Genomic DNA, 27,058 nt, shown 5'->3' with positions numbered 1-27,058 from the left:
AAAAAAAAAAAAAAAAAAAAAAAAAACTGAAAGTCAAATCTGCTGATACTATTGGGGAATATCATATTTATTTTCAATAAATATGAATACAATTTTATATTATTTGTGATTGCATTTTTCCCCCAAAGTCATTTAAATAGTGGGAATGATTTAAATAGCTAACATTTTATGATTCTTTGCAGTGGACCTAATTTATCAAAAACCTGTCTTATATTGTATAAACTATATTTAATCTAATAAGGGAAGTATTTGGCAGATTATTGTTCCACTTAAGAGATTACATTTGTGTAATTGCTAATAATGTTACTAACTTAGATTTTTAATTTAACTCCATAAAGTTATTCTATATCACAATATATACTTACACACACACACACACACATATATATATATACACACATATAGGTGTCTAAATTTTGGTATTCCACGTGGTATTGTAATCCATTTTTGTTAAGATATAACTGTAACTCTTATGTATGAGCAGTATTTACGAAAATATTTTTGACTTTATAAAATTTGAATTATTATAATTAATTTATAATAATATAATGAATTAATTTTGTTTTTTAATAATATAAAGTTTATAAAGAACATATTTTAACCAGTTCAAGAAATTGAAGAAATAAATTGAATAACAAAAATAATTAATTGTAAATCCAAATTTTCTCAACCTGAACATTTTATATAATTTAAATTTTTAGGTATATCAAGCAACTCCTTTGATACATAGAGCAGTAACTAGTTATACAATAGAAGATTTAAAACCTGAGTCACAGTATGAAGTAGGTATGCTTCTAATCCCTTTTCCTGGACAAACCACTGAACTACAGTCACAGAAAACTGTGCATGTATCTACCACTGTGGAAAATGGTCAGTTCTCATGACATTACATTATTATTTTTAAATCTTAGCAATAAATTAAAGAAAAACAATTAATAATGCTAGTTATTTTTTACTTTCACTTACTTATGTATGAGATATATTGTAAGCGAAAGTATTGCGATCACGAAAAATTTCTAAATTTTAGGAATTGTAAATAAAAATATATAAACATAACATGAACCCGATGCATTAGGTTTTTTTTTTTGGGAAAACTAACTACTTAAATGCATTAGTTTAAATGTTATTTAGGCTATTACTATTGGCCAAACACTTAAACCTTTTTAATAATATACTTATTTAAACATTGTTTCTTATTTACAGATCCATACAAATTTGAACTAGTTTTAGACATGCATCATATCAAAAGTACATCTGTTGAGGTTACTTGGAGTGGCGTTCCTTATCCAGAAGATAAATATGTAAACATTTTCAGAGCAATTTATCAATATGAAGGAGGTCGGGAAGACATGAACTCATTTAAAGTAGCTAAAAGAGACTCACCATCTGGCACATTGATTCAAGGCCTGAAACCCGATACAAGGTACTTTTATGGAAATAATTTTCTGTAATGAGCTAACTTTACCATTATTATATATCTTATAATGAGGAAATGTTAACTGTTTTAAATACATTAATTTATGGTGGTTCATTCAATGTTTATGGTAATTAATTTGTACTACTTATTATGTATCCTAGATTATTTACTTTGATTAGTTTGTTTTTATTTCTTCACTTTAATTTACTATACAGTAATGCAATAGTGGTCTAAAAACTAAAAACTAAAAATTAAAACTAAAAAATATTAATAAAATAAGATAAAACAAATTCAAAGGTTCATTGTCATAATGTAACATCAACTATCAATACTTCCCTCCACAGATTCCCATAAAGACCCAAATCTACAAGGTTTGACCAAATACAATCTTGTCTGTGCTTCAGCTTACCTATTGGATATTTACCTGTTGGTCATTGAGTAACTTTTTAATTATTTTTATGCCATCCAGACTAACTATACATTCCCATTTCAGTTGCTAACATAATATTTACTGTGTTATTACTTTTACTTGAGAGTGGAGTTATGGTATTTTAATGTTAACCTTATAAGTTATGAACAAATTTTATATTTAACTTTTGTTTTAATAAAAAAAAAAAAATTGGTAAAATTTACTCTATGCTACCACAACCTGGGACTGATTTCAGTCCATGAGACTTTATCAGTTGACTGTTTAATTTGCAGATAACATTTATATTTTGAAAACAATTTTAATTACAAGATACTTCATTACTGATGATCACTTTTTATTCATCTTAAAATAAATAATTTTTAAAATTTCCTATATTGCTATCTTTGCCTGACTATAAGTTAAGGCTTTCTGAAAATTTCTCCCATGAAATGAAGATTTGATCTGTATTTGAGGTAGATTTAGGGCTTTTAAATCAGTATATTGTTTATTTTCGTTTTTACTTTTCTGGTGCGATACTTGATTCAGTTTGTACTGATAATTAGTAATTACTCATTCACTTATCACATATTTTGGGGAGAGAAAATGAAATAAAACATTTTTTTTTCAAAATGGGATCATTAATGATAGATATGTTCAAAGCATTTGGTTAAACTGAGAGTTAAGAAAGAAATCAAAGGTTACATAAAACAGAAAAATGAGTATAGGTGACGTGAATGGTGCTTCAAATTAAAATTTGAGAATACTAACCTAATTAGGTATGCTTAAACTGAATCAAAAAGGTAGAAAGGAAAATATCCAGTAGGTGTGTGGAACTTACCTTGAAGACAAGTATTCGAAGCATTTGTTAAGAATTATTAATTGTAAAAAATATTTCAGACATTTAAACTGTCTAAAATATTAGCTGATAAAGAATTCATTGGACTTTAAAATCAAATTATTGAATATAAAAAAAAAAACACACACACAAAGTAAAACTCAAAATACCTGAAGACTAATATTATATGATGTATTTTTATTATGTTTAATATTATAATAACAGTTCATTTCTTCTTCTTCAATTGGTATGACAACACATTACTGGTCCATGGCCTTCTCAAGCAGATTCCCCCCAGTCTACTCAGTCAAATGCAGCTTTACTTTGATTTCAAACACTGAGCAGGATCCTCAGTTCTTCACCAACTCCATATAATTAGTTATACTAAATAGAATCTAAGTAAAGATTAATATGATGAATGAAATTATAATGCAGCAAAAAATTTTCACATTTTAATTTAGTTGTAAAGATATTAAGTTTCTGATTGATTCACCTTAAATTTGTGAATAAAATGAATGATGAAGTTTGGTTAGAATGTTTTTCGATTAAGTTTTACTGAAAGTGCTAATTGAATTTATTTACTTGAATCTAATGTTTATTTTACGTATATACAGTACAAAAGATAAAACCATATTTAAACATTAAGTTCAAGATAGTATATATATTTTAGTATTATGGAATTCAAAAATTATTTATGTTTATATATAAATTATTTTTAGGTATCGATTATGGATTGAAGCTTACTTAACTAATGGTAAAATTAAAAAAAGTAATGTGAAAGACTTTATCACAAAGAAGGGAACAGGTTCATCTGTAGATATTACCCAAGGTATAACATTTAATTAGTAAATTTTATTCTTACCATTTATATATAATATAATTTTTAAATGTTTATTAGTTCATTTGAGGTATAGAATACTAAAACCAGTCCATATTTCAATACATATTGCAATTTTTTTTTCCATCTGATTTCACCCTGGATTATCATAAGGTGAAAAGATTTCATCTATAGTCAGTGGAATCGTATGTAATTTAAATGATTTTGGTAAAAATTCTTTAATCACATTATAGCAAACAAGCTCTGAGGAGGCAAGACAATTTCCCATGAACTAGTGTGTTGTATTTGCATGTTACTAAGTGATCTCCAATCTTTTATCAGTTTATTGAGGTTTTTATGAGACAAGCGAACTAAGTTCCTTTGGTTCTGTAGTCAATATGTCACAGATTACAGGAAAACTTTTTACAATCTTATCTACTTCTCTTTTTATATTTCACTAAAATGAAGTCTCTTTCTTGGTATTATTTATTTCTTCTATCAACATATGCTTTTATCATGTGCTGAACATGTGCTTGATAAAAAGTAATTGTACTTGTAATAGAGGATCAAAATTACAATAACAGTGGTTCATCAAGTAGTTGAAATTAACCATTAAAATTAATTGCAATTATAAATTTTTTATTTTTGTAGTTTCAAATTGCAGAAATTTGTGAATAATTGTGATTGAAATTCCTTTTTGGCTGACACTTATCTAGACCTTGTAGGGCCCTGGGTGACATGAAATCATGGCTCCTTCTTGGTTAAAAAAGATTTAAGGGATAATGACATAAGTTTTATTAAATTACATTTGTATTGAAAACAAGTGTGTTTTTTAGTCAAAGTTTTGTTGAGATGTGATGAGAATTTTTGTTTATTTCTATATATATCTTTTATTTATAACTGTATAGTATCCAATTTTACAATTTTTTAAAGCTTATTAAAGTGAATTTTTTTTTTAAATATAGATTTAGAGAATGTTTTGAGAAAAGTAATTTTTTTCAAAACATATTGGACATTTTTAATTTTTATTTTTCTATTATAAAAAGGGAATTATGGATGTATATTTTTATTTCTTAGGAGATAAATGTCATAAAAAGTATCATTAAGTATGAATTTACAGGGAAATTTGAAGGTGCTTCTTTAGCTGAGGTTAATGATTACTATGGCCCTCTTGTTGGTGTCTCAATACTTGCTGCAATAGCTATTTTAGTCGCAGTAGGATTACTTGTGATTCTTGCACGGAAGCATGGGCATAACAAAGCTCCTATCACAACAGCAGTACAAAGGAAACCATTACCACATACAGCTGCTTATGACAATCCATCATATAAGGTAGAAATGCAACATGAAACAATGGGTATGCTTTTTATATGACAAATTTGACGTAATATTTACAGTTTTAATTTATCAAACATGTACATACATTTAGTATCTTTATATCATATTTAAAATAAAATGGGCAGAGAGCAAATGGTTTGATGAAACTTCTTGTGCCTTTTTACATCTTATCAGTTGGTCTTTTTATAATTTAGGTAATAATTTTTCTGCGGTTCGAAAAGTCAAGTGAAAAAATATTTAGCAATAATTGAAATGAGAATACAATATCTAATAAATAATTAAACTATGATTATAAAAAAATAATTAAATTCAATTTAATTTCAAACTGTAATCATGGACAATTTTTTTGTTCATCAGTATATTATCAAGTTTTTCTTATTTATTTGTTTTTGTTCACAATTACTTTTAGTGATTATTGTGATTAGTCATATTTTTCTTATAAAATGATTTAATTAATAAATCAATTTTTTTTGCTTGGTCTTTATGAAAAGAAGTGACATTAATTTTTCTTCTTGTTGTCATCAATTTTAATAATCAAGTCATACTGTTCTGACTAATAGTTGTGTTAAAACTTAGTAACCTATAAAGCATATATCATAGCTTCTATTCCAATTTTATAATGGTTTATATCATAATGATTCATGATAACATAGCAAAGATCTCAATCCTATAAAAATTATTTGGGATGATGTAATTTTTCTAAAATAAGTAAAATAATTGCTTTAGATCCATAAGTAGTTCTTCTAGTTTCATTAAGTAAAACTTTGTGCACAGCACAAAGTGCATCATTTACTTTTTGTACAAAACATATTGTATAAGTATTACTACATGACCCTTCTTTTAACTTTTAGAGAGTAAACAATTAATGAATAGTAATTCATACAGTAACTCATATAATTATGTATAATATTAATAATTTTTAGAAAGTAGGAAACAATCTTGTTCTGAAACGGGATTAATCATTGTGAATTTTCTCAAGGGTATCAGTCTCGAACCCCACTTCTGTCAGGTGGGTGCACCTATGACTGGGCATAAAAAAGAAAAAAATTGATAATATTTTAGTTCTTATTTGTGTATAATGTAGTAGTATTATTTATTTTTCGAATTATAAAATAATATTTTTTTCATAACTACTTATTTTCATTAGTTAATTAATTTCAAAAATTTACGATTTATTGATTAGGACTTAATAATATTCTTCCTCCCAATTACCTTTTAGCCTTGTACCTATACATACATATAAATATACAGTGCATATACACTGAAACTAATGATAATTACAGTCACATATCAGGATCACCTTTCCTGGAAAGGCACAATACCTGGTCTATAACAAGCAACCAGTTGTCCCAAAGTAACGAGGCCTTCTTTACTGGTCCAATCAATCATGAGGGGTTATAACCTATTCATAATTTTTCTGTGATAAAGCCTCAGACATGGACATTCTCTTGAGCATCATGTTAAATCATATATTCAGTTCCTAAAATGTATGCTCATTCTATGGCAAACGCTTAAACTAATTGTTTTAAACAATAATAAAAAATTAGTTGATATTAATGTTTTACCTAATTTTCATTAGGTTTTGTATATTGTACAGAAGGGTTTCTCCAGCCCTGGTGTACCTGGGTTGCTCCCTCTTTGAATATTCAAAAGAAAGGTTTGAGTGATGCACTTTATGGACTGATGCAACTACTTAAGGGTTAATACAAGTCCATTTTCAAACTAGCGACTGATTTTATTTTAAGGTTTTGACTTATAGTTATTGTTCACAGACTTGTGAAGGTGGCTCATCAAATGGTGGAAGAACCTCCCATGCATTTGAAAATGCCTAGCTGTAATTTTCAAGACTAGTCCAAATTAGACAGTTCACTATTAGACTTTAAGTTATAATAATCTTGTAGTTTCTACAATAACTCTAAAAGAGTACAAATGTAACTTGTACTTATGATGTAATTACTGATAATTACCATGTTCCCTTTTAGTTTCAAAGAAATTGGTTCATAAGTATTGCATTATAAGTGATAAAATATATTGAATTCATGATTCATCACCAAAGAATGTACAATGTACACAAGGATGTACTAAATTAATGTAATATTTGTAAACTACCAATTTTTGTGCAGTTAATTGCATATCTTTAATTCTACATTGGTTAATTTATCCAAACTTTTTCATTGTAATATTGAAATAAAGTTTGGCTTTAGAAACTTTATTGTTAAACATTGTACATAGAATATATTAATATATTATTATAATTTGATTTAAAAACAAAACAAAAAAAAAAAAAAAAAAAAAAAAAACTGAAAGTCAAATCTGCTGATACTATTGGGGAATATCATATTTATTTTCAATAAATATGAATACAATTTTATATTATTTGTGATTGCATTTTTCCCCCAAAGTCATTTAAATAGTGGGAATGATTTAAATAGCTAACATTTTATGATTCTTTGCAGTGGACCTAATTTATCAAAAACCTGTCTTATATTGTATAAACTATATTTAATCTAATAAGGGAAGTATTTGGCAGATTATTGTTCCACTTAAGAGATTACATTTGTGTAATTGCTAATAATGTTACTAACTTAGATTTTTAATTTAACTCCATAAAGTTATTCTATATCACAATATATACTTACACACACACACACACACATATATATATATACACACATATAGGTGTCTAAATTTTGGTATTCCACGTGGTATTGTAATCCATTTTTGTTAAGATATAACTGTAACTCTTATGTATGAGCAGTATTTACTTTCAGAATGTATTAATATATCTTTGTTGTAATATTTGTTTTATACTGAGTGAATGATTTGTTGCTATTATAAAAAGTAAACTGTCTGTTGTGTAAATTTGTGTGAGTGCTGCTAATAGCTATTTTAGGAGAACTTTGTGAATTAATTATTGTAACTTTATGATTTATTGTTATTCTGCTATGTGAAATGTTTTCTCAACTTTCAAACTAAACTACATATGAATTATTTTAACCAATTAAAATGTTGGTATATTAGAGATGTATAATTTGTTTTATATAGTATGAATGATGACTTATAATATATAAATGAATTTATTGCATATTTATTGAGTTTATTATTTGTTTTATTGTTGTATGTACTAAATTAGAATATACTTAAGATTTTGTTTGATACTCATTGCCTTAAATATTTGATAAAACCAACATTCAACTAAATGTTTGAAGTATGTAGAAAAAGATTATGAAATAAATTATTTAACTTCTTCTTTTTTTTTTTTTTTTAATTTGAATAATTTCACTATTTAATTAATATGTATTAAAATATATAAATCAAAGATATTTAGTCAAGTGGTATCTTAAGTTTATAATGGTTATATATAATCTTTTTATTAGGATTTCCACTCGAGTCAGTGGGTTTCCTTAACTTATGGTTTGTTTAAGTTCAGATTATTCTGTTTAAGGACCATTCCTGTCATAGATTATGTCCCAAAATGATTATTCTATTTCATTGTCCCAGGATTTTCTGAGCCTACCGCTATCTTCTTTTGCCATTTATTTTCCATGGGTTCACTTTGGTAATTCTTTTTAAATGTCCCTACCATTTCAAATCTTTTCCTCCCATCTCTTACAGAATGGTTTTTCAACTTCCATATTTTCTCTTACTGTTACATTTTTTACTTTCTCCATTCTGAATGTTCACTTACTTGTCAATGTACTATTTCTGCAGCTATCAATTTCTTCCTTTGGTCACCTTTTTTATTTCAAGTAACTGCTCCATAAATTCTATTATTTGAGTTGGAAATAATTATTTGATTGTTTTTAATTATGTATAAGTGGATATTTCTTAATTATACTACTGATCAGATATCGCTGGGATACCTCCTAAATCCAAAAAAGTCAACAATATGATTTTGACTAATATTAAAAAAAAAATCAATAAATCCCTCTTGAGACATCTTTTTGAAGAATATCTGTATATTTTTGGTAACTTACCGAATTCTTTCAAGATATAATTAATTCTATATAACTAATTAACTTAAACTCTATCAATGAATTTTTAATTCAGTATACTGGCTTCAGAGATAATTACTTAAGACATACAATTGCAATTGATAGGCAAGCTTTTTCACCTACTGCTGAGATAATCATTTGAAATAAAACATTTTGAATTTTTATATGTTTATATGAGCAAAATAAAATATACCTTATATTTTGATATGGTACAGCATTTCCAAGGTACATACTTTCAGAAGTCACATTTTGTCCACCTATCAGCATAATTAACACCCATCATCTTCATCCACAACTACAGTTTTCCATAGCTCAATTATTCCACTACATATCACCAGCTAACCAAAAGTGAATGTGCACCTGGCCTTCAGTTGAAGGCGTACTTCATACACAGATAATTGGCACACTGAGCAATAATTTCAGCTGCTATACATTGCTACCAATTATGGTCACACTATATAAATATGTATTTATATATATAATATTAATGCATATATGATAATTAATGTTTGTATTTAAAAATAGTCTACAGCATATAGTATTTATTCATTAAAAAAAAATGGGTCGGAATTCTCAATTAATCCTGAATATTCTGAGAAGTCTTCTTCTTCATAGTCTTCTTCTTCCTCTTCCTCCTCTTCTTCATCGTATGGATTATCTGCTATGAACTTCCTGATATCGTTGTGACTTTCGGTTTCGCTCCAGATAGAATCGTCGTCACTGTCGCTATCGAACGGATAAACATCGATCAATGTGTATGGCTCTGTGTCGGGATCTGATAATGAATCATCAGTGGAATACGCTGGTAGTTCATCTGATGGAATACGCCTAGGTGCAGCCATTTTTTCCATATATGGTGTCCGATACAGTCCTTCTTCCATATACTTATAAAAACCGACTACAGAAGCCTCTGGTTCGTTTGAAGGAAATAGGACATATTCACGTTTTTTTAAATCCTCATATTTGGCCGAAAACGCTACCTTGAACCCTTCTGATCTCATTATTTTTTGGTCGTGGGGTGAAGTCATTACACCTATTAATAGAGGTACATTAGCTTCGCTTGCTAAAACGTAAAGACATTTTACCATCCTTCTTTCAATATCTGAAAAAGAAATACACTTTTATATGATCAATGTATATGTATGATATAATATATGTGTCAATTCTTATCTGGTTGCTAAATATTAAATAAATTTAAAAACATATGAGTTAAAAAAAAATTTAAGGTTTTTTTACTTGTATCAACCATCTAACTACAGGTGCAGTTCTCATCTGGTAAGAACAAGATCTCATCAAACTGGCTTGTCAGCGTTTTTGCGTTCCAGATTCATGAGTCATTAGCCAGATAAGAATTAAACTAGAGATCAAAGATCGAGGCGAACATTGTTAGTACGCCCATACTCCATTCAAAAGCACTTTTTTTTTTTTTTGGTAAAATTTACTATGGGTGCCTATAGCTCATGTGACGATACTAGTTAAATTGTTATTCAATATCCGAATATTTATATAAATATATAAAATATTTATTTTCAGGGAATGATATGGACAATTTTTATGGACCACATAATTCTGAAACGATTTTATTCTTTAGGCTTGCTCCACTTTCCGTTCTGTTAGCATGTAAATCGTCAAATACCTTTAAAAATTATTTCCGGTTTTTGGAGATTTTCGCCTCGAGGATGCGTAGGGCTAATACAGTACAAGACATGAATTCGCCTTCAAATTTGATTTACTATTGGAATCAGTAAAAAAAAATAAGCCATTCCATTGGAAATTCGAGAGTTAGATTTGGTTGGAGAGGTACAGAAAAGCTATAATACCTTCCAATAATATACCAGATGTCTCTGTTATGACCCAGCCTAACTGAAATCAGAATCTCCAAAATTGTAGAGGTTGGGGAAAGTACATGTATAGTGGGACATCCTATACATAAATAAGACCTACCCTCGTTCCAGGGATAACGAAACGAATTTAAAAGGTAACCTCATACCTACCTTCAATACAATACATACTTCTATTGTTGTCATGAAAAATTTAAAAAAAAAAAAAAAATGTGGAAAATTTTACCAACTGTTAAGATGTTGAGGTGAAAAAACTTCCATTAGGAATATAATAACTATTCTATATTTGTTCTACTATGTTTCGGGTTTTCCCCTATTCATGTACAAATATACCTAATTTTGTTAAGTGCATCAATTTTTTTTTTTTTAAATATTGCCATATAGTCAAATATAGAATAGGGATAATATTCTAAATGGAAGTTTCTTTTTTTTCATCTTAACATCCAAATAAGCCCATAGCTCAGTGGTTAAGACACAGTCTTACCAATTTGATGTCTATTGGTGGTGCCGGTTCGAATCCGGCCTGGGACGTTGACTTTTTTCATTGAGTGGCGGTCCCACAAAATGAAGAACTTTGACCCCGAACCATGGTTAGGCAGTATAGGACTCCAATGGGTGTCTTGGCGGCCAAAATAAAAACTTTCTAGGAAAGAAAATCTAGAATATTTACTATCTATATATCGCTGCTTATCTGTAATAGTGGCAAACTAAAAAAAATGTTTTTTTTGCTTTTGTTTTTGCGGATTTTCTGCTTAAAGTGTTCCAGTATAGTTTCACCATAAAGAGTGGCACATCTTCATGCTCAATTATTTTCTACTGGAGTACATGTGTGCTGATATTGAACTGTACTCAATTTTTCCTAAGTTTAGTTGTTTTATCATTTTCAACCATAATACATGATATTTATTGTATAAATCATTTGATTCTGTAAAACTAATTTAATTAATAGTAGAAATATGTACAAAAATTTTGTTGGTGAACTTATTTTTAGAGTAATACAAATAGGTAAACTTTTTAGGAATAATTATTTAACTTACCATCAGCAATTGTTTCCACACGGTCCACGCAAAATAACTTAATTTCAAAGCATTGGGATTCCGCCCTTTCTAACGCAACTACTTTTAATATTTGTCTTCTCATGTTTACTCGAAGATCCTGTATTTCTTGGACTCTCTGGTTACATATCTGCAATAGTCACATTTAAAAATCAATTAATTATTTACTATCCTCCAAAAAAGGCTGGAACAATTACTTCTTGACCAGACTGTACGTCTATAAGTGTATAGGTTAATTTATAGCATTAAATGCCTTTCAAAAGGGAAAATTCCTTTAGCTTCACGCTTACTTCTTACTCGCTTTAGTTAAAGTTTAGGTTATAATACTCGACATTTTTCGGTAGCAATTCCACTTTACTTCTTCTAACTTATAAATATCAATATTGAATATATCTTTCATGTTTACGACCAATTCATGGTACCACCACAGAAATGAAAAAACGTCGGATTTGAATCGACACAGCTGCAGTCATAAGGCAGTTCTTAACTCCCTTAGGCCCGTTCAATTTGCTGCGTGCAGTATTTTCGAATCATTATTTATTCCGTCTATTCGTCTGGTTTTTGGCCTCCCACGAGGTCTCTCGCCTACTATACTGACATTTATTGTTGTGTAGAAGCGTCAAGATGGATAGCTACGAGCCCATATATTGCACGTCAATATATCAAAATCAACTAGAAGTAAAAATTCCCTGTTGAATTGGTTGGTAATTCATTTATTACATTTTTTAAGAGAATTTTTGGGTATTAGTTACTTCTGCCACTTTTCGGGTACCTTCGGGCAATCGACAAACAGTTTGGTCAAGAAGTAATTGTTCCCACCTTTTTGTAGACGAGTGGAAGTAAATAATTTCGTAATTTAATTATACAGGGTGTTTCAGGGTTAAGTGGCTAGACTGAAAATATGAATTAAGGACCTCAAAATAAGAAAAAAAAATCCTCTGAAGGTATGTCCGTAAAAGCTTTGGTTAGATATTCACACCTAAAGATTTTCATTACGTTATATGAAATAAATAAAAGTTATTTATTTGTTCCAACAATTTTATTAATTAAATGTAAACATTAACTTCATATTAAATGTTCAAAGTGATTTCCTAGAGCATTAAGAAAGGCTCGGCATCTTTCTTTAAGCAGCAATGGCAGAACAGCACTGAATATGTTATTGTTTCACAAGATTCAATTATCCTTCTTCACAAGGAATTAACATCATTGACCGGCCTTGTATAGACTTTTTGTTTAATGTTACCCAAACAAAAAAATCCTGTGGTGTCAGGTCTGGAGAACGTGCAGGCCGAGCCACTGGTCCATTGATTGGGATAATTAACATTTAGCCATTGTCGTGGACCTCTTCCGTAATGTGCAGGACAACCATCTAATTGACGCCACCCCCTTCATCCCTTCTCAGTTGTAGTGGAATATGTTCAACTAAATCATAGTAATCATTATTAAGAAAATCCAGTAATGTGCCCTCATTGAGTCGAGGCGGCGAGATATGCGAATCTACTAAAATATTGTCTATTATCCCCCAACCATACATTGCACTGAAACTGATGCACACGAATTGCATGGGGATTTTCCTGCGACCAGAGGTCTTGATTTAAGTACCAATCTGAGAAATGTCTTCTTGCGGTAATAAATTTTGTACCTGTTAATAATGATATGGGTGAAGACCATCTGAAATGAGAGTTCTCCATACTGTAGTTGGCGTAATATTTAATTCTGCTCCAGCTCTTCTAACACTGCCAGATGGATCATCATCAAAATATTGTAATATGGTCGCAATCCTCTCTTCATTTTGTAAAGGGACAAAAACACCATCAACACGTGGTATATGAAATGTACCAGTTTCTCTGGAGCTAAAGACTCGTTTGGTAATCTTCTATTCGGGAATCTTCTGGCATATTCACGACGGGCAGCATTAGCATTCCTATTGCAAAAACCGTAGACACACCAATAGTATTTTGAAGGCATGATGATGAGTACTCTGCAAAAGCCTCTTACAAACTGATAAATGTTATTGACAGTTCTCAATGCTAATTCCAAATAGTATTAATCCTTATATTGCCAATAGTTTTTATACAGTTAGGGATAAAAGGCCATATTAGTATTTTATCTAATCCGTCTCCTAAACAAAGCGTTTGCGGATATACCTGTACTTTGAACAACATTTAATATGAATCTTAATGTTTACATTTAATTAATAATGCAGTCAGAACAAATAAATAGGTTTTATTTATTTCATATAACGTAAATAATTCATAACAATGAAAATATTTAGGTGTGAATATCTTCTAAACAAATCGTTTGCAGACAAACCTTCAGAGGAACTTTTTTTCTTGTTTTGATGTCCTTAGTTCATATTTACAGTTTGACCACTTAACCCCGGAGAACACCCTGTGTTTTATATATATATATAACTTATGAGATGTCGGAAGACAAACTTAAAAAAAAAAAGAAAAAGGAGCAAGGAAATGAAACGCACGTATTCGAGATAACAAATGATTTATTCCTGGTTTTAATTCTCCTTATATACATTCTTTGTGTTTATTTACACGAGGAGTTAGGATTAAAGCTATTAGTACACTTGGCCTTACTATAACTTATATATATGTATATATAATATAATATGTACAATAAATACTATATTGCTTCGGTTGATAACCAAAGACTTGGTAAGATTGAAAAAAAAAGAAATGTTTTAATTTCTATATGTATTCATGCATCGGGTCTATATTTTGTTCTAAATGCATATTAGTTACTGTTGTGAAGTATGGATAGTTGTCGATTCGGAGGCATTTGTTTTGCAATATTTGAACTTTTTTTTAAGTTGATTACATTAGTAAAGCTCCTTCTAGGACAGGTATGGGTTAAGATAGGTCTTAGTACTGCTTTATATATTATCAACTTATTTCTAAGGGATTGTCGGAGTTGTCTGGTCTTATTGGCGGTTCTTCAGCCTGATATCCAATTTTACAAAAGGCCCACGACAAGACGTATTCATTAGTAAGTTAGGAACGGCCGTGCCAGAGGATGAGCCCTGGACACTGACTAGGTAGAGGAGGTCTAGGAGAGAGAGTCTGAGGTAGAGTTCTAGTTGCCGAGATAAAGCGGACGGACTAGAGACGGGAAATTACACTGGTTGCCGAGATGAAGCGGACGGACCAGTGTAACCGTTAAGGACTAGGTTACAATCTTAGTTGCCGAGATGAAGCGGACGGACCAGTGTAACCGTTAAGGACTAGGTTACAATCTTAGTTGCCGAGATGAAGCGGACGGGCTAAGATTGCTGGAGAGAAGGAAAGGAGATAGGCCATTATCTTAGTTACACGTACAGAAAGACAACTCTTGTGAGAATCGATTGACAATGAACTTCTCTATCTTAAGCAGAGTGTACGTACGCCACCAGTGCTAGGACTAGACCTGGTAAGGACGTGGATCAAAGATCAAATTGGGGGTTTAGAGCCCCTTTATTTATAGGCCTAGTCCATGCGGCAGTGACCGAGAAGCGGTCGGTACATGTCTACTTGAGATAGGTTCGTGTATTGTTTTGGTTTCGTTTATAAATCATTCTATTGACATCGTTAAGTGTTAGGTACAGACATTATTAATATATAAAAATGACAATGTGTTTTTTACAAAATTAAGTAATTTATAAATTTGAGAGCTTCGGTGAGGCTCGAGGTGCAGCGCTCTGATGAGTTGTGATTAAACCGCTTGCTCCCTCTCGCTACTGGATAATTTTGATTTTTTAAATTAAAATATGCATAGATTTAGAACCTTATTTGTATTTCTAATTGTAGATTTATGCGGTGATTAAACAAAATGCAACTGTCTAATGAGACTTCCAAGAATTTTACGGGTTTGATATTTTGATTGGCTGGTACAAGTTAGCCAGAATTTTCGGCCAACCCGTTGGGTGTTGGTTTTTGGGCAGAAATCTTGCCCAGAAGTGGGGTGCTTGTGCCGCATCCACACGTTTGTTTTCAGTTTGCATTGATTAAAACTGCAAACAGATGAATATTTATGCCATTCATGTTTTAATTAATTAAAGAATTTCCTCAACCTTTGGATTCAATTATCAACTCTAGTTTTAGGTCGTATATTTTAAAATTCTATCGATTCGGTGTAAATACATTGTTCCAAATCTTGATAGTTAACTCTATCAGTTTATTTTTTATTTAACATTGCACAAATACATTTTTATGAAGACGCTAATAGGTATAGGTATTAAATAAAAAAGTTTCAGATAAAAATTCTAAAGCGAAGGTTGAATTTATAGGTTGTGTAGTACTATTTGTCATCTTTTCGCTTATGTTTTGTTTTTTATGACGAAAATACTAGCGTGTGGATATCGATGTTTGTTGCTTCCTTTGTTTACCAAGTATTTGTACAAGTCTTGGATACGTGGCGAGCGGCCAACATGTAGATCCGCCTTTTAGAACTATGTACGGCGACCCCATGGAAAAAAAAAAATCGACCCTCCCATTCTGGTTAGAATAGGTTAGTCACTTGCGGGATTAGCAGATAAGGGGTTAAAAAAAAATGTTTTCTTACGGTTACATGAATACTTAATTTCAATTAATCAGTATTAAACCAGATTTACAGTCTGTACAATTTAATTTATGTTAAAGTAAGAAGAACTTTTGACTTATTACTTTCTTTTTGTTGACAAGACCTTATTTACTATCTAAACTACAGTTTAGAGCGGTACTTACACCGATGCGGGAATAGTCAATGTCCAAATTCTGTTTTTTCGTTAGATAAATTATTCTTGCTACTAAAACTCCAACTATTCTCTCATTTCCTTCTTCTATGGCTAAAACAGAAGTTCGGTCCCGCAACCAGTATTTCATGAGGTCCTTATAATATTGCACTGCTTCTTGGTCCCACTTAAGGCTTACCCCTTTGCACAGTATGTCGTTCTTGAAGAAATGTTTCTGCAAAAAAAAAAAAAACGATTTTTTACTGATTATATAAATAAATTTTATCCAATTTTAGCCTCAAAAAAATACCCAAGGACAAATATTGTCGTGATAAATTATAATAATGAAGGTTGACTGTGATAAAAAGTTATAATTTTTAATTTAATGCTAAGAATTGAAAAATAAGGGTAATTTGTGGACTGAAATAAATGACCTGGGCAAAATAGCCTGCATAAAGTTGTTTTTTAAATGATGTGGTTCTAAAATTGTATTAAGATTGTACTTGAGAATGACCGAATTGGTCGAATCGTCGGACTTAAATAAAAATTGTTTTGAAACTAAAATTGGATAAAATTTATTTATTTAAACAATAATAACCAGTCTCAAGAAAGTGTAAAGATTATAAATAATAAATAAAGAATTTTTACAATAAATAGATTACAAAATAATGCGAAATAATGTGAATAATCTTTTTTTTTTTTTTCTTGTGCCTAACTTAGTTTCGATACTTGAAATAGTAGATAATTGGTTGTGCTCAAACCATCCCGATGTACTTATCAGTTGTGTCATAAAAAAAAAAATGGATACAAGATTTTTTATTGACTGCATATTGACCCTTTTTTAATCTTATTTATTGATATCTACAAATGTATTAAAAATATTTATAGTAAGTAAACTTGATGTTACGTATAAAATGGCATAATACAGACATGTGGAGAATCTAACAATTGATAGAACTCTAATAACATTTCTAGAGGAGAAGATCTCAAGGACATCTTTTTTTCTGACGCCTAGGTTATCAGGTAATAAAGGAGAAGCGAGGATAGAAACAAATGTGTTTGGGTGGTTATGAAGTTTATCATAAAAGGATTGATATCTGGTTCTGGCCAAATCGGCAACATATGAAACATTGAGGTCCTATGGATGACTTGATTTGTGACAAAGTAAAGAGCATTAAGGATTATGGATTGTAAGGATGGGATACGAGAGGGATTCGATGGTTTAGTGGAGCCCCAAAGTTCGACTCCGTAACTCTAGATAGGCTTTATTAAAGTCATATAAATGAGTATTTTGTAATTAGTTGGAAGTTTAGACCGTTTGTCTGGTAAATGTTGTTAAAGTTGGAATCGAAGAGCCAGTATCCCATATTTTCAATTTTATACGAGGATTCCAAGTTAGTCGTTTGTTGAGATCTAGTCCTAGGTAACGGACCTGTTCGGCAGGAATAAGTGGGATATAATTAGAGGATACTGTGGGGCAGGAAGTCATGGGTTTACGACGAAGTATAATGTGATTTGGTTGGATTTATTTTAATTTTCCAGTTTTGTTACCATTCTACAAATATTTTTATTTATTTATTAAATATCAGATCGGCCTGGTGGGCCTTACATGGTTATTGAAAGAGGTATAGTTCTTCAAATATTGAACTTTTAAATGAATATTCATGTTTTTGCTAGTTTGCATAGAAACAAGTTCATTTTTCTATCGGTTTTTGGAATAACTGTAAAATTATACACCTCTTGGACAAATTCTAGGTGCTCATTTGTCTTATTTTGGTAATTGTACAAATACATTAATTAGACTAATATTAAAAAAGATACGACAATCAATTTTTGGATTGGATTTTGCACTCATATGTGTAAGGACAGTAAATGTTTTCTTGATTTCTATTTACTGATTATTCAACTCTTAAATTCAAATAATTAATGATTGTGTAATAATGTTTGTTAAACTAGCAAAGATTCGATAGGGTCAGTATCGAGGTCTATAAACCTAAAAATTTGAAGTATAGAAGACATTACAGAACAGAAATTCTACAATAATAAAAAAATATATATATAAATAAATATTAGAAATCGAGAATTGTTTAAGAAAATAATGGAAATATTAAAAACATCCAACTTCCTATTTATCATGACACTATCTTGCGAATGCTATTCATTACCTTGGAAATATTAAAATATGCTTTCCTTAGATATGAGGAATTAAAGATATATTAAGAGTAAAATTCGATGATTCGAACTAACTTCAAACAAATAGGCTGATTCAAGATGGACGGAAAGTTTAGAGAAGTGTATGAACCCGATCAAAAGAGAAAACCACAAGGGCAGGATGGGTGGGATAGGATGATGATATTTTAGCAACTCTTTTACTGCAGATAAACGAGAATTAATAGTGGGAGGAGGTATAAAACGGAGATCCAAGAGGATAAAAATATAAGTTATTTCACCCGAATTTTTAATTACCTTGATAGAAAAAGTAACAAAAAGGAAAAATTAATATTTTTTTAACGTTTTTAAACAGCCACTTTTTTTTATTCCCCCTACCTATACTTTGCAGACTCATAAATTTCGACTAGTAACTATACATAGTTTTCATTAAAGTAATAAAAAATTGGGTTCACCCCGGCTCATGTACTACAACCTCACATATTCTGTTGGAGTCCGAAAACTTCCTTGATAGGACTATTGTTTTCTCACTTGTTAAAGACTGCCGTCATTTATAAGAACACACACCATGATTTTAAACACCAACGCTTAAACAATATAACAGGCTGTTTTATTGGTTGAAAAATGGCCATAATTGGTATACAAAAAATGCATCGATCATGAGAGTTAAGGAGTCCCATGGATCGTGGGGCTTGAGCCCTTAGTGTAATGGTGGAACTGCTTACATTGCCAAAAGGTAAGGAAATATATTAACTAACTTCTAGTGCATTTTGAAAAGCACTACTATGCTGCTTATTTTAACAAATTTGTTGAAAATTACGAGGAGTTAGACAATTTTTCTTTTTTTTATGATTATCTTGATAGACACCCAATATATATAGTTGTCAAAATAAACCATTGCATGGAATTAAATTAATTCTAAAATTTAACAATGAATGATTTTAGCTCGTTAAATATAAGACGAATATAATTTGTTCATTAATACTTGCCTCTAAAAAATCAGCGGCTTTTTCCAAGAATTTTTTTTCCATCTTTATAATCAGGAATTGGCGCTCTCTTGGAAACTTCCCCCATACGGCCGCTGTTTTCCATGGAGGATATGATGGTTCTTCCACTTCTTTCACTTCTGCATGACGAGATACTGGCTCTGAATACAACCATGGGGTACGCCTGAGCTCATCAAGATAGTTCATTTTGACGTGTGGTGTGCAGTTTGTACGATGTCAACTTTTGATTTGAATTGTGATTTTGAAAACAATACATATATGGTTTCTATGGATGTGTTACAATTAAAATGTAATAAAACATAGCTAAATATGATCGAGTAAAATTTTAGGAATTGTAAGGGATTTATGTAGTACACAATGTGAGCAGGGGGGGGGGGATCTTACAGTGGTCACACACGCATGGAATAGGTACCAACTATCTATAGTGGTTTTTGAATTAGCGCGTTATTTCCCTCGCGTGTGTAGGTCGCTAAGCAAATGTCTCGTCCATCTCTGCCTATTACAGTTTTGTTTCATCAGTGGTGTTAAAAAGGTTAATTTTCTGTTTGTTGCTTATACTAAGTCTGTTCTATACGTCAAATATTATTTAGTTGTTTTCTGACTGATTGTAACTGCTAAATATATAGCCTTAATAAGAATTGGGTTTCTTATTTTATCTCAACTGATGTCAAACACTAAAGAATATTGGAAGCCGTATAATTCACCCGTCCACTACACACAAGGGAAATGGTGCAGTGACCCGCCTAAGATATACTTAGGGCTCTCGTCCACTGGGAACGAAAAACCGCGAACTATTTCGTGAAGCAACTAATTCGTGCAAACGTCGTTCGTACGAAATCGTGCTAATGCCTATTACAGAATAGGACGACCATTGCATCAGTATTTGTCCGGTTTCGCAGTAAACGAAATAGCTCTTCGGAACGGTTTTTCTGATGAAGAATTTTTCGCTTTGGAATTATTACCTTTGATTGAAAGGAATTTCTCATTTGAGGCCTGATCTTTAAATCCACGATGACCACCTGTAATTTACCTGGTAATTTAATTTCAGATGAAACCTACCTTCACATTGTGATAGTTACTTTGCCGTTGGTCCCACAGATATTTCTTTTCCTGGAGAAGAAACAATTAGCTTGTCGAGGTTGTTGAGTTAGATCTGATTCCAATTGATTATATGAGGTTCTCAATAAGAGAAAGCCTCGACAATGCATGCTCAAATGGGTAAGGTAGCTGGGTAGGAGGTGAATAGACAGAATGAGTCGTACGAGTGCCAACCGTAGGACTTTTAGGGTACTATGCCCTTCTACCTTCAAGGGTACTTATATAGGGTACTATGCCTGTAGGAGCGGAGGAGATGCAAGTCCGGACTGGGTGCCAGCCGCCGGGCCTTACAGGAAAGTAACTTCATTCTACAGATACTATACTGTAGATACGTAGGGTTTTTTAAGTCCGGAATGGATGGCAGCCACTCCATACCTTAAAATATGATAGAAGGGATAGGAAGGAGGAGAGATATAGATGAGACAGAGAAATAAAAGATAATATACGTTCCCAAACACATAGTACTAGAATTTATTTATTCATCAGGCACATTGTTATCCTCTGGCTATTATGAAGATGATTCCTATGAAGCGGGAATTGGTAATACGGCATTCTAATTTCTTAGCAAGTCAAGCCTCTGGGCTATTAAACGTTATCGAGAGATACTACGTGTAAGACGTTAGCTTTCAGTTGATCAGCAGATTCTACTGTATCTTTATTGATTCAAATGACAAATTTATGAACATTAGTATATCTAATATAGTTGTTATATATATATGAAATTAAAGTATATACAAGGAATAGTACAAATGTTAATATACACGTTTGCCTGTTGACAGTAGTAGTTCCCGTGTTAGCTGGTAGGTTACGTCATGCCGGGTCATAGCTTTTCACAGTACATTTGTCACTCTATTTTAGAGTTTTATTATACTGAAAAGCGTTCGACGCCTCTCTCGCAATGTGAATTCGCTCAAATTTTGGTAAAATACTGAAAAGAATGAAACAGCGCTTATTGGGAAAACGGCGTGAACACGCACCGCGACAGAGGAGTCGAGCTGGTGTGGCAAAGTAGCAGAACCACATATTTTGCACCACGCGTCACACATCTCAGGTGCTTTCATTAGAGATATCTTCTCGAAAGCAACTTAAAGACATTGTTGACGCTAGTTAACAATATCGATATCTTAAATATATCGGCACAGAAATATTAATATTCCAAAATATGGATTATTTTTTTATAAAATTAAAAATATAAATGAATGGACCATATTCCTATGGTTCAGGTGCGGTCAAATAAAACTCAAATAGTAATAACTATTTTAATTGAGCCAACGTTTCGCCCCACGTTGCAGGGCTTCGTCAGGTCTAAAAAGATACAAACACTTAACATAGTTACAAAAAATAAAAATAAAAAAATAAGTGGAAAATAACAGGGGTAAATGAAAAGTAAAATTTAATAAGAAAAATTAAAGGTTGTAAACAGTAAATGAAAACGGTAATAGTAACAGAAATATAAGAGATAAAATAAGAGAAGAAATATTATAGAAAGTACAAATTAAGAGATGAAAAGAGAAAAGAATAAAATCAAATGAAAATTAATGAGATAGAATTCATTTCTGTTTTGACGGAAATCAAAGTCAGATTGAGCCGTTCTTATTGGAAGGAGTGAGGATGACTGTTAAGCACGCCACATAATAACGAAAATAATTTTAAAGTAAACAATGTAAACAAATTAAAATTAGGTAAACGATAAATGATAATATACATAATAGAGGGGGAGAAGAAATATTTACAAAATTATAATTTAAAAAAAATCTCATAGATAGAAAAACAAAGAAGAAATAAAGTATAAAATAATGGGATACCATATGTGTAAGTGATTAAGAAAGACAATATACCAAATGAGTGGAAATACAGAGACATGTAAATTATAATAGAAAATTAATAATAAAGAATATAAGTACACTTAAGTAGATAAAACATTAATGTAGATTAAAAAATAATAAGATACATGAATATAAAAGAAAAAAGAAGGATAGTAAATATAAAAATAATTAAATAAGGGGTGAAAATTTAGAGAAACAAGAATAAAAGATATGACAATAAAGTGGGCTTCTGAAATGCAGAGCAAAGAGAAAAAAATAAGTATTATGAGGGTTTTATTATGTTCAAAATGTGTCGGTATGTAAGGGAGATGCAGTCTTTATCAACTTTATGATTGACGGAATTCTCAGTTAAATTTATGTAAATGGACTCCGAGATAAGACGTTTTGTATTGTTGGGGACAGTGACAAGAATGGAAGGATTGTCAAAATTAAAAGTATGATTCTGGTTTAATGCGTGTTCTGATAATTTAGATGCAAGTGGATTACAGGAGTTGATGGAAGTTTTGTGCGTGGAAGCATGAATGAAAGCCATTTTAATATTTTTTTTTTTTTCGGAAACGATAGTCATTTCATCTAAGGTCGGCAGCTAACCTCTTTATTACTGTTCTAACAATTTGGGATTTATATCCCAAAACAGATATTTAGTTATGATTTGTGTTGCCACATAAAAAATTGGGGAATTTTATGAGATGATTCACTAATGTATCGATAGCTTTCCACCACCCAATTGGATAGCCCGAGATTAGAAGGGAAAACACAATTTTGTTTGCATTTTTTGGACCGATTCGTGAGTGAGCACACCCAATTACGACAAATAAAACCTGCAAAACCACGAAATGTTATTTGGCAGTAGATGATATTATAAAATTAATTGAACTGAGGTATCATGTTACATGTGATACACCTATAGATGTTACAGACACAGCCATTAACATCGAATTAACTGACATTTGCAGTCGTACTATCAGGATTTTGTTGATAGTTGGTATTACTTTTAAAAATAACTTTGGGATGATTTTATTTTATTTTTTTTTTATCTGCAAGTTTTCATATCTTATTTTTCTTATTACGGTAGCCAATAAATTTAAAGTAACATTTTATTATTCCTTCTAATACTATTATCATTTCTGCTTTAATTAGACAATAGCTGTCGACTTACCCTCGCTGTACTCGCTCAAACGGTATGGGCAATCCCCAAAATGATTTTTATTAGTTCCCACCGCTGGAGCTGGTTTTGTAAATTATTATTGCAGCTTTTTTTTAGTATGTCATTGATTTTAATTAATTTTATAACAGTAACTGATTGTGATTCATTTTTTCAATTCATTTTTCGTAAGTTATATTAAATGGACGCAGTATTCTGTGACATAATTTCCATAAGTCATAATAACGATAAGGAACTTACTAGCTTTATTTAGAAAAAAAATATTGAATAAAACCTTTTACTCTGATAGTAGTGCTGGAATGTAGTGGTATCAATTGTAACTAAATCAGTGCATCGATGTTTTGTCTAATAGTTGTGTTATCCGACTTTATAACCTTCTCCAGCATACTACTGTTGTGTTGATAAATATTGACAAATTGTGATTAAAATTTGTAATGATTTTGAAGTTATGATATTTATATTGTGTATATGCAATGTAGTGATGAATAATTTACTTGCTTAGCTGTCATTTGATTTTTTTGGACTTTCACATTAGTTGGTAAATATTATTTCATTAGTTTTCATTAATGTCATGATAAGATTTTTAACGTCTTGAAGTTTTTTTTAAATTACTTTCTTATGGTCATTACTATGCTTTTAATTTATTGGTATGCCATTTTTTTAAATTTGAACAGTTAACTATCATATTGTACAATTGTAAAATTTCCGACTTATAATGTCTGGTACATAATGTGATTGTATTATCAGTTGCCTGAAAGAAACTTCAGATTATAATATAGCTTAATTTAATACATTAATTATTATGTTAACATAGTTATTATCAATAGTCAATGATAACTTGTTATCTCATTTTAGATTGTATTTGGTTTGTTAAGGATATAGATTGTTAATTGCCATTGATTATTATATCCATATATAATTAGGTATTTGATATGTTTTCACTTCCTATTATTGATTCATTGCTGTTACAAGTGCTTTTATAATTATTTTTCATTTCTTTACTGATTTGAAATAGACCTAGTATAGTAATTTTTCTTCTAATTTTTTGTTTTTATCACAAATTTTAAATTGACTTAATGGTTAAATAATCTGGCTTGTTTCAAAAAAGGTTTTGTAGAAGCAGTAGTTAACTTAACCTTCACACACTTGATGAAAAAAAATTGTCAACATTCATACATCTTTATATAACATTTATTCTTGCACTGACAACCATTTCTCATTTTCTAAAGAATTATAATTTGACATAAGGAATATAAAACAGTTATTTTCAGAAAGTTTTACAATAATTTATAACAGTTTCTAAAATTTAAAATAGTCAAACAAGTACAAAAAACTGTGAAAACATAATATTTCACTATTTATTTATTGATTAAGAAACTAGCATAACCTTTTTTTGTTCGTACTGTCCTCCTGGAAATGGGTGTTTATTGATGTTATTTATTTTGTTATAATTTTTTATGCAATCTTGTCTCATTAAGATAAATCTGTAATTTTGATTACCTCTTTGTTTCTGTACTGGGTGATTTATTTTGGTTTTATATCTTCCGATTAATTTTTTATGGGATTTTTTCTCAGTCACTTAAAAAAAGATTCCTGTTGAAAAGGCTCTTTTTATTTTCTACTTATTCCAACAACCCACTTCTGTGGTATTAATCTTATGTCTTTAAGAAATCTGAAGACTGTAAAATGTTTTGAATTGTTACTAATGATTCACTTTACTAATTAACGACTTTACTTTCATGGTTTGTCTGAAATATCCAGCATTACATTTTAATGGAAAGAGAAGGTTTTTGATACTGTGTATTTTTTTTATTGTATTAATTGTATGAACTTTTATCTTCATTGTTTATTTAGAAAAAGCAATTCTCATGCGACTTTTCAAACTTACTTCTTTTGACTTTGTGGTTGTTACATGATTCAAATTATTATGTAGTAGTCTCCACTTTTTTTTGTTATCATTAGTAAGCCTACTTATCATTAAAAAATAGTCAAAGTTCAAAGTATTTATATATAAATATTTATAGATAAACAAGCATGTTTTATTTTTGTTGTTATGTATTAATTTTGACTTTTTTTTCTGTAGCAAAAATTATAAGGCTTCCTTATATAGTTTCTAAACTGGAATATTATTTATTATTTCTTAGTACAAACTTGTTAAATTTATTTTTAAAGTTAATTTCTTGAGTATGATAAGATGAAGCATGTTATAGTTTATAGTGGGTACTGTATAAATAATGTATTTTAAAAAAAAATATTAAGGGATGATTTCAATAAATTATTATTTCCATAATTATCATTATTCATTAAATGGTTATTTGATGAGATAGATAATTAATGGTTATTGGTTGAGATAGTTTATAATCATTATAGCAACTGTCTTAGCAACTACCCTGGTATAAACTGTATGATAGTTTCCATCATAATAGTATCATTGATGATCATGATAGTATTTATTTTCATGATAGTACTTTTACATTGTTTCTCCCATGATAGCTATGTAGTAGCAGCAGTGAAGCTACTGTTGTGTTGAAGCCTGTTTACACAATAACACTTTATCACCACGACAGCAACTGTCTCAGGCACTGCAATGGTGGATACTATTAAATAGTTACCCTCATGACAGCATTTAATGTTGTGGTAGTACTGTCAAACTATGTCTGTTGTGGTAGTTGACTGTACATTTTGTGGTAATAACATTAAGGTACGTTTATATGGTGACATTTTACAACCATGAAAACTACTGTCATAGTGTAGACTAGTAGTAGTAGTGGTAGACAGTTCCAGTTATGTCATTTATTCATGACTATAACATGAAGTGAAACTTGTCACAACTTCTTGTCTTAATTATAAACCATATAAGATTATTTGGTAAAATAATCATTTTATAAATAATTATTCCATTAATCATGTAACTAATTCATTAAATGATTATTACAAATAATATTTGTGTAACATTTTAAAATAAATTATTTAAAAAATAATTTTTTTAGGCTATTTGATTATTTATTCTTCAAATATTATTACAAATTAATTGAAATAATATCTGATAGTTCATAGTTATTTACTTAAAAATGACTTACAAAAAAATTGAATGTATAGTTCAGGTAGTGATGAGACAGAATATATAATAAAGAAAATAAACTATTAGAATTATGGAAAAATCATATAAAAGCTCTTTTGCAATTTAAAAAGAAAAATCCAGACCTATGGATCATAAAATCTGATAAAACAAAAAGGGTAGCTATAATGAAAAATAGGAGATTATAATTTGAAAATGGAAAACATCCTAAATGAAGATAATACATATAAAAAGTTGAGAATAGACCCTTTATCAGAAATAAATAAAAGTGTAATAAATTATGTAGAAAAACTAAATAAGAATAAATA

The 27,058-nt window shown here is 30.2% G+C and overlaps 3 protein-coding genes across 6 annotated transcripts in view; 2 read left to right on the top strand and 1 right to left on the bottom strand.

The window, feature by feature from the left end:
• sas (stranded at second) overlaps nucleotides 1-6,800 on the top strand; it is a 228,782-nt gene extending 221,982 nt beyond the window's left edge. For 2 of the 3 annotated variants that reach the window (XM_014421361.3, XM_014421359.3), the window contains 5 exons: nucleotides 702-870; nucleotides 1,204-1,423; nucleotides 3,381-3,490; nucleotides 4,599-4,810; nucleotides 6,589-6,800. In XM_014421361.3, the coding sequence (XP_014276847.3) occupies nucleotides 702-870; nucleotides 1,204-1,423; nucleotides 3,381-3,490; nucleotides 4,599-4,810; nucleotides 6,589-6,648 (771 nt within the window). In that variant the 3' untranslated portion in view covers nucleotides 6,649-6,800. Of the gene's footprint in view, nucleotides 1-701; nucleotides 871-1,203; nucleotides 1,424-3,380; nucleotides 3,491-4,598; nucleotides 4,836-6,588 lie in introns of all 3 variants that reach the window. The other variant, XM_014421360.3, reaches the window with a different exon arrangement.
• A 2,545-nt stretch (nucleotides 6,801-9,345) lies between these two features.
• LOC106681171 (uncharacterized) lies at nucleotides 9,346-19,788 on the bottom strand. Its single transcript, XM_014421350.2, has 4 exons — nucleotides 19,565-19,788; nucleotides 16,420-16,641; nucleotides 11,690-11,837; nucleotides 9,346-9,913 (listed from the first exon to the last, which is right to left on the bottom strand). Exons 1-4 carry the CDS (start codon nucleotides 19,766-19,768, stop codon nucleotides 9,354-9,356), a joined length of 1,134 nt encoding a protein of 377 aa, XP_014276836.1. The 5' UTR covers nucleotides 19,769-19,788; the 3' UTR covers nucleotides 9,346-9,353.
• Nucleotides 19,789-24,017: 4,229 nt separating this feature from the next.
• Hr78 (Hormone-receptor-like in 78) overlaps nucleotides 24,018-27,058 on the top strand; it is a 20,995-nt gene continuing 17,954 nt past the window's right edge. The window contains exon 1 of one of the 2 annotated variants that reach the window (XM_014421364.3): nucleotides 24,018-24,209. The gene's annotated coding sequence lies outside the window, so the exon portion shown is untranslated. The remainder of the gene's footprint in view (nucleotides 24,210-27,058) is intronic. The other variant, XM_014421365.3, reaches the window with a different exon arrangement.

This window comes from Halyomorpha halys, unplaced genomic scaffold, assembly GCF_000696795.3.
Source record: "Halyomorpha halys isolate HHAL.00 unplaced genomic scaffold, Hhal_1.1 Scaffold315.1, whole genome shotgun sequence".
NCBI lineage: Eukaryota > Metazoa > Arthropoda > Insecta > Hemiptera > Pentatomidae > Halyomorpha > Halyomorpha halys.
This window is presented reverse-complemented; position numbering and strand designations above follow the sequence as displayed.

What these genes read in the sequence shown, in the direction of transcription:
- LOC106681171 (XM_014421350.2), bottom strand. Translation starts at nt 19,768, where the DNA reads ATGAACTATCTTGATGAGCTCAGGCGTACCCCATGGTTGTATTCAGAG. An exon ending in AAGCCGCTGATTTTTTAGAG is followed by an intron (nt 16,642 to 19,564) that starts GCAAGTATTAAT and finishes TTTTTTTTGCAG; the next exon opens with AAACATTTCTTCAAGAACGA. An exon ending in TTGACTATTCCCGCATCGGT is followed by an intron (nt 11,838 to 16,419) that starts GTAAGTACCGCT and finishes TGACTATTGCAG; the next exon opens with ATATGTAACCAGAGAGTCCA.